Source organism: Gadus macrocephalus, chromosome 13 (genome assembly GCF_031168955.1).
Source record: "Gadus macrocephalus chromosome 13, ASM3116895v1".
Taxonomy (NCBI): Eukaryota; Metazoa; Chordata; class Actinopteri; order Gadiformes; family Gadidae; genus Gadus; species Gadus macrocephalus.
This window is the reverse complement of record NC_082394.1, coordinates 20570600-20587189: the sequence shown is the minus strand read 5'-3', so window position 1 is coordinate 20587189 and position 16590 is coordinate 20570600. Positions and strand designations below refer to the sequence as shown.

Here is a 16590-nt window from a genome sequence, read left to right as displayed (position 1 = left end):
CCCGGAAGTGCTTGGAGGAAAGGTTGTTAGAATTCTAAAAATGCTTAGGAAAGGAGCCTCGATGCTTCCTTTAACCCTCCTTTAGCATAGGTTACTCCTGAGCTTCCTTTGTGAAAGGAAAGGAGATGGTGGTATCCCATAATCCTTTACGGCGGCAATATTTAAAGCAACATGCCACAGACAAAGTTTACCGACTCTACGTCAAGAAAGTCAAGAACACACTAATGGAAGATAGATAAATATGACAAATAATTATGAAGGAAAGATGTTCCACTTAATGCAATACTGTGCCTCGGCTTTCAGGTGAGCTGCAAAGCAATGGCCGAATGTTATGTTCAGCATGCTATAATCGGGATTCAAACTCTCAACCTAAGGATCACAAGGCATTATCCCATTGAGCCACTGATAAACCTGAACTGCAGCCTCATTCACATGGTCAAAATGTCTATTGATAAGCATACAACATCCAGAAACCTCCAAGCACACATTTCTCAAGTGAATTAAGGGCTTTCTTAAAAGCATATACCTGAAAAATCTTTGAAATTCTGGGGAAATTAAACCTTTGTAGTCAAGAACACTAACGGAAGAAATATAAATATGACAGAGTTAATTGTGAAGGAAAAATGGTTAACGAAGAAGTTCCCCTAATGCCATACTGTGTCTTGGCATACCGATTCTTGGAAACTAATGAGCCGGAATGTTGATTGCCTGATGAATTTCAGGTGCTGTTCAATGTTGTGTTTCTTAAATGAGTGGCAATGACAGAATGTCATGTTCAGCTTGTTCATAATGCTCTAATCAGGATTCAAACTCTCAACCTAAGGATCACCAGTACACGGCATTATCCATTTGAGCCACTGACATTCCTGAACTGCATGAAGCCTCATTCACATAGTGAAAATGTTGATTGATAAGCACACAACATCAAGAAAACTCCAAGCACACATTTCACAAGAGAATTCAGGGCTCTCTTAAAAGAGCACAGATCTGAAAATTTGCACTGTTAATGGTATCCACCTAATGATAGCCGTACGGCAGTTTTATACAATAACAAAATGGTCATATAGGCAAAATGGGTGGAGACTGTGGACGTTTGGCTTTTCTATGAAATTGTGGGAAAAGTAAACATTTTTAGAGCAGAAGACCAGGGTGAAAAAGATGCATCTGATTTTAGAGATTAATATGATGAAAGAATTTTGAGTCCAGGTCAATCTGGTGAGGAGAAATAAGGCTAGTTCATAATTTATATACAATATTTATACAATAACAAAATGGTCATGTAAGAAAAATGGGCTAGCTGCACCAAATTTATTGGCCAATATTTCTCAAATGGATCTAAGTGAAACAAATTCTGTTCAATGATTTTTTTGAGGCTTGGTCTAAAGATTTTATGTGGACAGTTTGGTGAATTTTTTTTTCTTTTTGTAGCCTGTGAATCTTTTTATCATGTTTAGCTTTAATATGAAATTGTGGGAAAAGTATAAATTTTTAGGGCATAAAACCCAGGTTTTATAAATGCGTATGATTCTAGAGATGAATATTCTGAAATGAATTTGAGTCCAGGTCAATCTGGTGAGGAGAAATAAGCCTAATTCATGATATCTTTTTACAATAGCGCCACCTTTGGGTGCAGTAGCACAAAGTTTATGGGTAGAGGGGGTTATTGGTAACCATACCTGAAATTTGAAGTTTTCGACTTATGGTATAGGCTGCAGTATGACTTTCACAGAAATTGAGGGGACAAAAAAAACGTTACAGAAACAATAGGGGTCAAGCAGCTTCGCTGCTCGGAACCCTAATAATGGATACCAAAAGAAAATGCAAACTTCACATTTAAGAAAGACTATTGGGGCAGTTAATTTCAACATCAACATACGTTTAGCCTATTTCTTTTCACATGTAAATTGGAATTCAAGTGGCCTAAAATATTCCCCTTGGCCAAGTCCGACCTAAGTGATTCTCACTGTTGGCGATAACCTGATTGAAATCAATACGGCAAGAACGCATGGATCAAAGAGTTCTTGTTTAGTCAATATTCTGAAAATTTTAGTTTCACACTAGAGACGCTAGAGGTCGGCAATACCCGCCGTCGCGCAATGACGTCGGTTAGGAAGAGTGGAGTCTAATGCAATTTAAACAGTGCTGTCTTTTCTTATGTTCAGTGATGGTCTTACCATAGAGGCATAGGCCGCGGCCGCTTGGGGGCCCCCAATTATCCTCAAAACAGAGACGAAGCAAGACAAGTCTACACGCAAAAACACAATTAAGGGTTAGGAAAAGGGTTAGGAAATAAAGTTACCCAAGCGGCTCAAATAAAAGAAATAAGCTAAAAGACGCCGGTAAGTATTTGGCAACACTGCCAAAGATTACACATTTTTTACGGCTACTGTTGGGGATACAGACAGGAACAACAAAGTCCAAAGCATTGAACATGCCTCTACAGCAGCAGCAGCAGCAGCTAGCTGAAGACCTGTGAGAAGACGTCAATAAGTAGGACTCTGTGTCAGAAGCTTGTGATGTGGAGAACAATCTATCTTTTCTCTCTCATAGACTCTCTCTCTCGCTCTCTATCGCTCTCTCTCTCTCTCTCTCTCTCTCTCTCTCTCTCTCTCTCTCTCTCTCTCTCTCTCTCTCTCTCTCTCTCTCTCTCTCTCTCTCTCTCTGTCATACATAGGTTTGTTTGTAGAATGTTTGAAATGTTCAATCTCAACTGTAATGTCAATTCACTTATAATATCCTGAATCTTGTACATGGGTTTGTTTGCAGAATGATTGAAATGTCAATCTCAAGTGCAATGCAAATTGCAACCTCACTTACACATACAAAGTAAATTATTCATCTTGGCAATTTTTGTGTATATGGCTGTTTGTGATGCTTTGCTAAGTATATGACTGTTGGTAGGGGTTTACCCTAACTACTTGTCTTGCTGGTTATATCGATATTGATTTGATCTTAAAAAGAAAGAGAAAAACAGTGCTAATTTTCCTGGCATTTTGGCAAAGACAGGTGTTATCTGAAACCTTATTCTCTTAAGGGGAACCATCGTGACTATTATTTTGTGTATTGCTACACTTTGTGTGTTCTCTGCTTTCCATTTTCATTTTGGATTAAAGAAGTGTATGCAGGGTTTAAAGGGGAAGGTATTTTTTCTCTTCTCCAACCTTTACTTCCGCGGAGATTAGCTTTACCTGCCTATCTACCATTCATTCAGTATTTTTTTCTCTTTTAAAGATCGGACGAGGTGGGCCCCATACATATCTTCGCCTTGGGCCCCCAATTTGCTAATGCCGCCACTGCCTATGTTCGAAAGGAAGCACCTTTTGAATAGTCAAATAGTCAAATCTTTTTAGGAGATGCTCAGACGTCTGTTTCTCCCTGAGTTTCCAGTTCACTTTCCGGGTCCGGAAATATGTATCCAATACCCAACTGTTCCGATGAGGCGTAAAGCCTGGGTGAGAGGTAACACACATGGCCCGGTCCTCGCCAGATTCAGCCATATATTATCGAAGAAACTTGAATTGCTGAGATTCGCTGCAGCACAGGGACTATAGAGGGATTGTCGCTCTACGTCACTCCCCGCTCTACGCCCATGTCGTTGGCAGAAAGAGACGAGAGCGACAAGAGCCGCAATCATGTCTTGTTGTGCGGTTGGTTGCACAAACCCTTTAAATAAGACTGATTATCCCATTTATTCTACTTCTTGCTTGCCAACATAATAAAACAATTCAAATACTTTAATAATTATGCTTTTTCTTATTCTTATTGCATGCTTATTAAATGTATACTCAGTTTGTGTTCATCTCCCTCAAAAAGTAGTCCCCTTTAATTGCGATCGATCAAACATGTTTTTGACACCTCGAAGGGCATTATCCCGCTTATACCATGGTCATGCGGGAAAAGAATCAAGGAAAAGAAATCAAGATCATTCATTTATATTTTCATGCGTTTTACAATCAAAATATAAAGTTTTTCACATAAATAGGACGGAGCGTAGCTACGACTTGGCAACGGGAGGTATTCTAGTCTGCTGAGCTATGAGCCACAGAGCTAACGTTATGGATTGTACATATTTATAATTTGAAATTCGTCCCAGCCTTTATACCACAGATACTCTAGGCTCTATAGCATATAACCATATTGCCATCTTTCTGCCCGCGTATCCGCCGTGTTGATAAACAAATAATGCCTCTATAGAGTCGCAAAGTCACGCGCCTTCCGGTAGAGCCCATGGGACCTATGAGATCGAAAAATATGAATGGGTTTCAATTCTTCGTTTGCAACTGACGTCACAGCTAACTAAAATTCGTAACCAAACCGGAAGTTGGCCATCTTGGTAGGAAAGCAATCACAACATTGCGCCCCGCTACACTTGTTTCAGTCACATTAGAGTGGAGGTCATTCCTACCAGTTGTGCTGTGCACGGTTGTGCGAATAATTTCATACGGGAGAATGGGAATTGCAGTTTTTTTAGGATTCCAAAAGTGATCACAACTCAAGGTGAGCGGACGCGTGAGTTGACCGAGGAGCAAGTTGGATTTCGAACATCTACCGGGGCGACATGGCACAAATAAATCTCGCCAACACTCGTATTTGTGGTAATCACTTCATAACTGGTAAGTTTTGGGGCTCAATCAATTTGTGAGAGGTTCTTTGCGAGAGTTTTTGCGCCTGCAGTTCTAAGTTTGTTTTTACCAAGAAACCCTTAACCCGTAATCTACGCTCTACGCTCGGTAAAAAATCAGACTTTTTCTGCTTGTAGGGATCGAAACCTAACAGGTTAACTTACTGCTGGTATCTTCCCCTGGCGGGACCGCTTAAATTTGAGAAATATTCAGACATTTGTATCACACTATTGTGTTCGCTGCTAGAAGACGCCTGTGTTTTCGCTTGTGTTTTCCTACCAAGATGGCTGCCGTCGTGACGTAAGCACTTTTTACGTCATTTTGATCACGTGGTTGCAAACGAATAATGGAGAGAAAGAAATCATTTTCTGGTCCCAGCCTTTATATGCCCCGGATTACACATCTGTTGTTTGTGGATTTAAATGATATTTTTTCATGTCAAGAGTTTGACTGTTTATTGTGCAATTGTTCAGTTAAAGGCTGTAGAGAAAACGCAATGAGAAAGACTACACGTCTCGTATGTGACGTCACACTCCCTGCGACTTGCGTGGGCAAGACCGACAATCTCCCCATCGGCATAAATGAAACCCTCCACATGCCCGACTTATAATGGTTTTCACCTTTTCCAATGCTTTTATCCTCCCCTTGGAAAATAGCCATGAAGTGGAGCAGAGAGATCGACATGAGTTCCAAGTGCGGGTGGTGACGTATATCATTCGCGTCGAGAGCAGCGAAGAGCTGTAGTTCACAAAGCGGCCTCACACAAACCTAACATTCTCAAACTTCTTTGCAATTTTTTTTCATTTTCTTTACATGACAAATTATCCTTTGAATCCACAAACAACATTATGTGTAGTCCGGGGCATATGAAGACTGGGACCAGAAGATAATTACCTTCTCTCCATTGAAACCCATTCATATTTTTCGACGTCTTAGGTCCCATGGGCTCTAACGGAAGAGGCGTGACTTTGCCACTCAGAGCAAACAGTTACACCACCAGTTCACTCCTGCGCGCTACCGCTCCTCTCCTCTGCAACAGGCACGGCTTGTTCAGCTGCAGCCGCAGCAGCCTCCTCCTCTATTTGTGTCAATTCTTCTAACCCTGACCTCAATTTGGCTGATTTCCATTGCAAATTTGCTTCTGCCATGGTCGGAGGTTTGTGTCGGTCTAGTTCTCTAGCTAAGCGGTGAAGGAACATGGCAGACATTGTGTTTACATCTCGTACGCAAGCTCCCGCCCCCTCTCATTCCTTATTGGTGGGCTCACAAATTTGCGGAACCAGTGGTTTGTAGTCCGCGGCCCTTCTAGCAGGCAAGAAAATTTCTACTGAGATGACTTCAAACGCGTCAATTGAAGTCAGGTCAGATGAAATGTAAGGAGGACAGCTGGGCCAAGGGAAGACTGGGTGAGACTGAAGGAGGAAAATACTTTTTCTTAATATTATAATAGAGATTCTATAATGATAGAACACCGGTTCTGTATTGGTGAAGCATCGCTTTAATGTTGGCCAATGATTAACGGGCTGATCAGAGCAAACTGAGGTGTGGCTATCAACCTGCCACTGGGTGGGTGTGTCTGAATGCATGTCTGCTAATGTCTGGATGGTCTTGGTTTTGCATATATTTGTGTTTGTGTGTGTGTATCTGTTTGTGTGTGTGTGTTTGTAAGTGCTCATGTATGTGTTTGTGTGTGTGTGTGTGTTTGTGTGTGTGTGTGTGTGTGTGTGTGTGTGCATGCTCATGTATGTGTTTGCTTGTGTGCGTGTGTGTGTTTGTACGTGCTCATGCATGTGTGTGTGTGTGTGTGTGTGTGTGTGTGTGTGTGTGTGTGTGTGGGGCTCGTGGTGGATAGTAACACTGAGCCAGATGGAAAAGAAGATTGTCTTAAAGACACATGAACTGTATTGTGATTGCACAACAAACCTCCCCCTACGACCACCTCCTCCCCCACTCTGCTCTCTCTATCGCTGCCTCCCTGCGCCTGCCCTCACACACACACACACACACACACACACACACACACACACACACACACACACACACACACACACACACACACACGAGCCCCTTGTGTTGAAGCTGTATTTGTCGCGCGAGAGCGAGAGGGGAGGGATGGAGGAAGGGTGAGTCGGGAACGGACGAATGAGAGAGAGAGAGAGAGAGAGAGAGAGAGAGAGAGAGAGAGAGAGAGAGAGGGAGAGCAGTGCAAAGCGAGCTGGAGACGAGAGGAGGAGGAAGGACATGGAGGAAGGACAGTACTCTTTCCATTTCCAGCTTCTTAATTTTTCAACACCTGCTCTATTATTTAAATGCGCAAAGTGCCCCCTCATTTCTGTTTCCTCACGGTGCTCGGATCTCTATAAATATCTCTGGATGGCCAGCTGTTGAGTCCTGGTGAGATTATCCTGGTGTTTGTGTGTGTGTCTATGTACTATGAACTGTATGTGTGTATGTGTGTGTGGGGGGGTTTATTTGTGTACTGTGTGTGTGTGTGTGTGTGTGTGTGTGTGTGTGTGTGTGTGTGTGTGTGTGTGTGTGTGTGTGTGTGTGTGTGTGTGTGTGTGTGTACTGTATGTGTTTATGTGTGTGCGTACTTTATGTATGTGCATGTGTGTACTGTGTGTGTGTTTGTATGTGTATGTGTACTGTATGTATGTGCATGTGTGTACTGTATGTGTGTGTGTGTGTGTGTTTGTATTCTGTGTGTGTGTACACTGTATGTGTGTGTGTTTGTGTTCTGTGTGTGTGTGTGTGTGTGTGTGTGTGTACACTGTATGTGTGTGTGTGTGTGTGTGTGTGTGTGTGTGTGTGTGTGTGTGTGTGTGTGTGTTTATAGTACTTTGAGAAGCTTTACTTATCACAGTCCCTCAGACCAGAGTGGATGTCTATTCCAGGAGGCTGCTGCTCTGGCAAAGACTTTCATGTTGGCCCCCCAGCCATGTACTCGGGCCCCTGCAGGTCTCTACGCTAAACAACCTTTTCTTTACTTTCTACAGGCGGGTCATGGTCTCACAGCACATCACCTATATTATCTTATCAAAGACCTGAGTGTTTCTGACTGCCTGACTCCCCTGTTCTCCGCCCAGATGAGAAGGAGGACACGGTGCTGGGGAGTCTGCCCCTGCTGAGCTTCCGGGTCGGCGCCGTGCAGGTCCTGGACAACGTGACCCGCAGGTTCTCCTTCAAGGTCAGTCTCCTCTTCACGCCCGTCCTCCAGCTGAGAGAGCGGCTCTCCTGTCTCTCACGGAGAACCATGAGGGAGCTGACAGGGGGGATGCCTCAGGCAGAGGGTTCATCCTCCGGACAGAGTGCTAGAACATACTGAATAGACCAGAAACAGAGCGCGGCTAACGTGGCGTCTAAATGAGAGGAGGGTGGGTGGGATAGGTGCTGAGTGGGGGAGTTTTTCATTAGTGAGGACGTGGTAAAATGTCACAAGTGTCAGACGCCCCCCTTGGGGATGAGCTACGGCTGGGCCAGGTTTGGCGTGATGGGGCCGTAACGGGCGGAGGGCGGAGTGTAGTAGAGTGTGGGCTCAAAGCGAGACACGCCCAGCACACAAAAGGAGATTGCTCATGTTTTCCAAATGTTTCCATCGATCATTATATCTTTTTGCCTGCCTGTCCCTGGTGTGTGCCCGGCCGGGAACATGCCCTGGACTTTGCCCTCTCTTGCACACTCACCACGGATGTGTTTGGTAGAAATCAGGACAGCAGGGCATAGGGAGGCTGGATGTGTGTCTGGTCACATCGAGAGCCATAGGGAGAGAGAGGGGATGGAGGGAACGTCGACGACTGGAGGTAGTTGGAAGGTAGAGGAAACTGAAGCAGCTTCTCCAAAGAGCCAGGTAGGAGATGAGATGTCAGTGGCGATGTGGTTCACAGTCTTACATAAAGCAGGGCGAGAGCCCGTCCCTCCATCCTCAGCCACAGGCTCACATCAGTAATGAGAACATTCAGCCTGTTCTTGTATTACCAGCTATCACTCGTCCTCGTTTCTCTGACACTATTTCTGTAGCTCTGGTGTGGACATCAAAGCTAGTAGCCTTGAGATCGGACACATTTACCCGAAGACACGTTTCATCTTCTATATCGACCTAAAATCCTGCATATTCGCAGGGCAAACAACTGAAACAGTTTTTTTTATATTCAGTCGCAGATGGTTCAGGAAGGGTTTTGGCCATACAAGGGGGGTTATATCCTGGCATGAGCTAAAAGACTGATAGACTGGTCTGCCAGGTCAAGGAACTGGATTTAGGACAGAATTGACATGTATCACATTCAGCACCTCGCTGAAATCCTCCAAATTGTAGGCTTTATTGCACAACAATATCATTGGTATAGCTTGCATGGAACCACCTGGGCTGTAAATGTGGACCCTCAAGTGTGCGTAGTCGTCACATCGAGTATGTCAGAAGAGAGGAAGATGTGGAACATCAAAATAGCGCCAGGTGTCATGCATGTAAACCTACGTGTAAACCTACGATGGAGTAAGATATTTGGAAATACGCATGATGATTTCAAGAAGCACAGTTGATGTAAAATGTCCATCATCAACCTGATATTAAGTTTGGTCCAGTGAACATATAAACATATAAAAGGGGCAATCATCTCTTCATTGAATCAGTCCACTATTGGATGATGTTAATACCATGTTAATCTGTTAATTCCATCTCTCACTGTTAACTTTGTTGATATTAACATTAGCAAAAACAAAATGTGTAGATATTACCATTAATAATAGCAATTTGTGTCAGGAATAGCTTTTCAATATGCGATCAATAATCGGTGAATCCTGAGAATACTTAGGATAGACTGAGGATAGAACCTAATAACATCAATAACAAACATCACAATTCCAAATGCACTAAAACACTAAAACACTTTTAACGGGGAATGGACTGCTGGTATGCTGGGTGACGTCAATCCTTATCGTTTGCTTTGGTCTTGGATGCGGGAGCAGAGCCGTGTTGACGTGGGACGGACCCTGTCAGGCAGGTCTGCTGGTGTGTGGCGCTGAAGACAGGGTGTCCGTGTCTACCATGAGCTCTACATGTGTAGCTCAAGATAATTGCCCGTCTCTGTCTGCTGCTGCACCACCAGCCCCTTAGGGAACAAAGAGGTGTGGCCCTGGACAGGCTGCGTCCTACTAGTCGTGTTCCTGCACGCTGTGTGTGTGTGTGTGTGTGTGTGTGTGTGTGTGTGTGTGTGTGTGTGTGTGTGTGTGTGTGTGTGTGTGTGTGTTTTAAAGTCTAGCTCATGATTCCTGTCTGCCCTGCCTACCTCCATGTGGGACACCTGTTTGAAGTGACCAATAGGAGAGTGAGAGGCGTTACCCGACAGGCTCAGTAACGTACGGCAGGTCAGCCAGGCGCGGCAGCTAGACGTCGGTTAAGAGTTCACAACATCCAATCTACTTGGCTGAGGACCTCAGGGATTTAGTGATGATGCATGGTAAGAATACATTGTTCAATCTCTGTGTCCTAGTTGACTGAACAGGTGGGGTTTCCCTGTCCGGAGTGCTGCTGGGCTCTGACTGGGGGTTTCTTGCTGTGCTCGGTGGTGAATGAGACTCCCCCGACCGGCCAGTTCAGAAGCTTCTGTTCAGAGGTGCAGGAGTGGCTCCAAGAGGTCTTGTTGTGTGTCTATGTGTTGGATAGTTCATGGCGGATTGTCTTTGTATTTGTCCTGTTGACACTTCTTTTACTGGATGCCTGAACCAAATGTTTCGAAAGAAATGACCCATGTTGTGTTAGCACAAGAGACCTTGCCCCACCCTCCCCGGTCAGGGTGAATGATTAATTCAGAGCCGAAGCCCGCTGTATGTTTGCGTAAGAGAGAGAGAGAGAGAGAGAAGAGAAATGGAGAGAGGCAGAGAAATAAAGAGAAGGAGGGAAACAATACCTGCTAGCGTTACCAGGTACAACCCTAGTGTTGGGTTTCAGCTCCAGGTGTGTTTATGTGTGCATCAGTGAGCCTCACAGCCTCATGCTATCAGGTGTGTGTGAGCTTCACACTGAGCCTCATGCTTTCAGGTGTGTGTTAGCCTCTACAGAGCCTCATGCTATAAGGTGTGTTAGCCTCACACAGAGCCTCATGCTATCAGGTGTGTGTACGCCTCACACAGAGCCTCATGCTATCAGGTGGCTGTGGAGAAGCAGGCTGGGCTTCCTTTAGGCGGTTGTGTTTTCCTGATGATCTCTCTATTTATCCACTCCTTCTGGAATACAGAAACACAGAACCTTTTTTTTTTGTGATCTGATCCTGTCTCAAAAGGGGAGTGGAGTGTCATATTCAGCAGACATGTGATGAATATCATTGAAGCATCACTGCATCACAGAGAACTGGAAAGGATCGTCAGATCGAGTCACCATGAGTCATCGTATCAGTTTATTTATGCCATTGGTTCTTCCTGGCCACATGCTTGCACTGGCGATTAAAACAAGTGGGCTAGAGGGGTGTGAGGGGTGTTGACCACTGCACATTGCACCCAGTGGGCTAGAGGGCTGTGAGGGGTGTTGACCAATGCCCAGTGCAACCTCCGAATTAGTATTTTGCAGGCAAATTTGTTTGATACTAAATGTAGTTTCTGTTTCATGACTTTTTTAAACTTTACTGAATCTATTTTCCACAAACACTAGAATATTGAAAGTCTAAGTTTTGGTAGGATACGTCATTTTTATTGGTTAACAGGAGACGTCTTAAAAGGTTTCAACGTTTTTTAGGCTCTTCATTTGTCAGAGATTGAATTACTTAAATGGGAACACTTCAGCAGCACGTTGAGCAGTATCTGTTGATCGTATCTGTTGAGCGGTACTATAAGCACGCTGTAGTTGAATGTACTGGTCCTCTGCTTTATGTTGTGGCATTTCAGTTCTTACAGAAACAACAACTGGTCACAATCTTGTGTCGGCTTTTAGAGGGCCTGAGCTGTGACAACCAATCAAACAAGCAATTTTCTGCTATGGCATCAGAGGGAGTGACAGTTAGTTTCACCATGGCTGCATCCAATGAAATCCTATCTTGGTCCCATGTTTAATATTCATCTATTTGCCATTTTCTGAGATGACCTGGCACGAATCCCAACATTTCGAAATCTGCGATTTTGTTACAATGTCAACTATGTTGTCGTTGAAACTTCCCACGCACAACTTAAACGGCGTGTTAATACCTGTGAAAAGTTGTCCTGCAGCGAGGTTACTCTGAGGCTCTGAGTGCTGTGTCCTGCTGCAGTGTAGCAGCAGAGGACAGCCAGAGCAGCATTTCAATGGCCCCTGTTGACTGGTGTTGCATCCTTAATGACTGCATGGACACACCACGAGCTACTGCTAACCTGGTAGGATTTAGGAACATAAACAGATGTAAACACACACACACACGCACAAACACTCACACACACACGCACACACACTCACACACACACACACTCACACACACGCACAGTCACACGCACACGCACACACACACATATTTGTACACACATCCACAGTACACACACAGACACATGCATATACATATACCCATACACACCCACTCACAGACACACACACACGCACATTCACACACACACTGGCATGCGTACATAATGTTGATTAAATATTAATGAGTATGGGAAGGTTTCTTATTAATTATGTTTATTTTATTTATTTTTTCACAATGTCTTGTTTTTTTTTAAACGATTTATGATATGACTATATGCTCTGTAAGGTGACCTTGGGTGTCTTGAAAGGCGCCTCTAAATTAAGTGTATTATTATTATTATTATTATTATTTAAAGCAGGGCTAAGAAGGGCTGACTTTGAATAGGATGTGCGGATCACAGACTGGGTTTATGTGGTCCAGTCCCAGAGCATGTGCTCCTCAGGACACATGCAGGGATGTCAGGGGCTAAGACAAGCTACCATGGGCTGGGCCATGCAGAACCAGGCTGTCATAAAGCACCAACGGACATCTTCTGTGTGTGCGTGCATGTGTTTGTTTGTTTTGTGTGCGCGCGAGTTGTGTGTGAGGGTCACGAGTACAGCTCTTAATGTAGAACATGCTATTATATAAATTAGAGCTGTAGCATTTCATTTGTTAGTTGGTTAGTTATTAACTTAGTTCATTAGTTAAGCTAAGGTCGGGGTATTTTACTGAGGTTTAAGATCAGTGAGACCTCAGACCTTCTCAGAGGGGCAGGTGACATGATGCTGGGGAGAGAAGGTGCAGCCAACAGACCAATGTTTGACTTGAGAAGCACACTCTGTTCCACAAATATACACTGGAGGTCTGCTGCTCCTCAAACATACTGTTCAAACACTCGCGCACGCGCACAAACACACAGATATAGTACAACAAGTACATAGTACACAACATGCAGACACATACACACACACAATCACAGACACACATATATAGTACAAGTAAACATGCAGACACATACACACACAAACACACACCACACAAATATAAACAGGAAAACCCACAGATGTGTGTATGTGTGAGTGTGTGTGTGTGTGTGTGTGTTTGTGTGTGTGCATACGACGTGCATGCGTACGTACGTGCGTGCGTTTGTGTGTTTGCACTGTGTGCATGTTTACTTGCTGTAATATACGTGTTGACTCTAATTGAGTGATGAGTGGGTGGTGTGGGTGGTGTGGGCGGTAAACAAATTGGAGAGCAGGGATGTAGAGATATAGATAATTGTAAATAATATGGTAGATCTGATACATGTTTCTTTCTCTTCTCTTCTTCTTTCTCAACCCATATTTCTTTATTACCATCTTCGTTATCTTGACAACCGTATCATTCCCCCTTTGGTCTGGCCTCACAGCCACCAAGAGAAATGGAAACTGAAATGAGAGAGATGCAGAGATAGAGATGTATAGAGATAGAGGCAGAAATAGAGATCTATAGAGATAGAGGCAGAGATAGAGATCTATAGAGATAGGTGCAGAGATAGAGATCTATAGAGATAGAGGCAGAGATAGAGGCTGAGATAGTGGCAGATGTAGAGGCCAATGTAGAGAGAGAGTAGAGGGCGGTTGTAGAAGGACGAGGACTGTTGCTAATGGGTGAATCCATGAGCCATGCGAGCAGCATCAGGATGTGGAGCGGACCGGGGGAGGGGTCCAGCAGCGCCCCACCCCAAACGACGCTTGCTGCTTGTTGCTAGGCTGATGGATGCTGTTGCCATGCACGGTTTCAGCCACTTACATCTGATTTCCTGTCGCTGACGCGGTGCTGTGCGGGGCTGGAGGGGGTGTGGCCTAAACACGCTCCAGCGTGGACGGAAGTGACGTCCACGGCAGCCGCAGCGCTTTACGTCACCGCTCTGTGAACCTGGAACGTGCCTCTCCTCGACACACATTAACATACACACACGTACACACACACACACACACACACACACACACACACACACACACACACACACACACACACACACACACACACACACACACACACACACACACACACACACACACACACGTACATAGACAAACATACACACACACACAGACACATTAACGCACATAAAGCCATATACCTGGAACAATAATTACATATTCTAAGGAGCAATATCGATTAGATCAATTGTTTCCAGATATGAAAGACAATGATGAGAAAATGAAAGATGAGAGGATGATACAGAGAATACCATTATAATCTTTACCATTATTTATCTGATGGTTATATCGGTGCTTCACAACATTGTGTGAACAAGGTGTTTTGTTGTCTGGGAAGAAACAAGCAGGGCCTGTATCAGTACATTTGTGCAGAAGCACGCATGCATACACGCAAGGACAAAATTCATTAATATATACACCTAAGACCAGCAGTCACATGTAGAGCTGAGCTTCTGATGGGCTCCTCACGAAGGCTACAACCAGCTCAGCCCAGGAGCACCTATCCCATCCACACTCACAATCACCAGCTCAGCCCAGGAACAGACATCCCAGTCAGAATCGCAATCACCAGATCAGCCCAGTAAAACAAATCCCAATTCCAAGCCATCTCTGCTTCATACAAAAATGTGAACCCATTGATTAAAGCACACAGTATATGACTGTACTTTAATATACTCTTTTTTATTAGCGTTTAGAATATTGGTTCCAGTAGTGTTACCCCCTGTGATAGTTGTTATTGGTCATATCTATATTTTACATTTTTATTTTAAAGATATTCATGTCGAATAATGCTAGTGTGTGTGATGCGTGAACTGAACTAATCCTCTTATATTTAGATATGTTGTTTCATAGTATTAATTTTGTGGTGTGACACAATGGCTCTGCCGCCACATCTGTGAAAATGCTTCCCCCCTGTGGCAGATACAGGGCAGCGTATATGATTCCATAGAAGTTCCTTGAATGCGGAATGATAATGTATGACTTCTCCAATGATAAGGTTTTAAAATATATTCTATCGATATTATTATTGCACAAATCTGACAGTTTGTTCATCAGTCCACACATGGGTAGAAGCAAGGCCTTATATCTGTAATACGGATAAAGTTGCTGCAGGATTAGAGAGGATGATGCATGCCCATTCCTCTGCCTTGGAGGTGTGTTGCGTTCCCGTACCTGTGGTTGACAGGCAAGATGGATTCCCCCGAGGCCCTCAATCTGAATGGCCCCTGTACAGAGGCAGACTCAATCCACAGGAAACATTCTCCCAGAGCATTTACCTCCCTAATAGCCATCGGGTTATTACGCCCTTTCTCCCGAGTCACACCCAAACGACAGCTCTTCTTACCTGCAGCAACCTTTAACTACTGCTCTGTACCAGACCAGGTGATCACCAGCCACCGACAACTTTAGGTGAGATCATGTGCTTTCTCTAACCTCTGAAAAGCTCCCTCAAAGCTGTCTGAACTTCCTCCCGGCTCTCCCCCATCCTGTCCCCTCTCCGTCCCCCGAGAGGGAGCCCCCCGCTGCCCTGCGAGCGCCCCCCCCCCCCATGGGCCGCGGTGCACACTAGGTAGTGTCCTGCTTTCCGATTACCCACAATGCTTGTCCGCAACCCTTGTTCAATCATCGTACTACGCTTCATGTTGCTGCTGGTGCTGTTGTTGTTATTGTTGGTGCTGCTGTTGTTGTTGCTCGGCTTGCTTTGATGATGACATGAGATTGTGGGACAAAAAGTATGAATGCAAGCACACACGCACAAACACACACACTCACACACACACACACACACACACATAGACACACACACGTTATTACCAAACGTAATCGTCATACATGTTTTTATTTTAGCTTTGTATTTACTCATTGCTTAGTCTGACGGTTGCATGCAGCTGACCTCAATATGAGGATGAGATGTTTGTGACGCAGCTTCACATGGGTTCAGGCAGACACAGACGCCAACCCAGATGTAGTTCAATTATCTTTAGAAATTCCAACTTTCAGCCATGCTCCACGACGAGCAAGAGTAAATCCCTCAAACAAAAAAAACGCACGCAGCGAGAAGCTCATCATTTGGTTGTATGGCTGCATGCATGCGTTAGTTAGATAACTACATCTAATAATAGACACAAAATAATTATATTCTATATATTTTATTCCATTCTTTTTAAACAGTACGACATCCCCATAATAACACACCGCCACGCATGTTTTGGTCTGCAGTCCGGCCGTCCCGTAAGACTGTTTGTATGTTTCCAGGTCATGAAGCGGAGCGTCTGTCTGTCGCTGTCTGTCCGTCCGTCGTTTGACTGTCGTCTGTCCTCTGCGTCTGTCCTCTGCCATCTCTCCTTTGCCTGGCTCATGTGAACGCAACGCTGTGGTTTCATTCTTTCCATGCAATGCTTGAAACATGGTTGAAACATGTTTGAAACACGTTCGACACAGCGCTGGAAGAGGCCTTCTTCCGACATTGTTTATGTGTGCATGCATAGCATTTCCTTATTCATACCTTAATAATAAAGCATCAGTAAGACGGTACAGGCTGCGCCGTCTGACCCTCTTCTTCTGTCTCTGGTCTCCTAG

The 16590-nt window shown here is 44.4% G+C and overlaps 1 protein-coding gene and 2 long non-coding RNA genes across 19 annotated transcripts in view; 2 read left to right on the top strand and 1 right to left on the bottom strand.

The window, feature by feature from the left end:
• Positions 1 to 16590, bottom strand: part of LOC132470079 (uncharacterized) — a 222202-nt gene that overhangs the window by 72381 nt on the left and 133231 nt on the right. The gene's annotated exons all lie outside the window — the stretch shown is intronic.
• Positions 1 to 16590, top strand: part of plekha6 (pleckstrin homology domain containing, family A member 6) — a 64631-nt gene that overhangs the window by 34169 nt on the left and 13872 nt on the right. For 10 of the 17 annotated variants that reach the window (XM_060068192.1, XM_060068200.1, XM_060068206.1 and 7 more), the window contains one exon: positions 7709 to 7809. In XM_060068192.1, coding sequence (XP_059924175.1) covers positions 7709 to 7809 — 101 coding nt within the window. Of the gene's footprint in view, positions 1 to 5973; positions 6029 to 6786; positions 7017 to 7708; positions 7810 to 8049; positions 8470 to 8489; positions 10076 to 16590 lie in introns of those variants that run through there. The other 7 variants (XM_060068199.1, XM_060068198.1, XM_060068205.1 and 4 more) reach the window with 6 other exon arrangements.
• Positions 10082 to 10945, top strand: LOC132470078 (uncharacterized). Its single transcript, XR_009528586.1, has 2 exons — positions 10082 to 10656; positions 10693 to 10945. It is a non-coding gene; the product is annotated as an uncharacterized LOC132470078 (long non-coding RNA).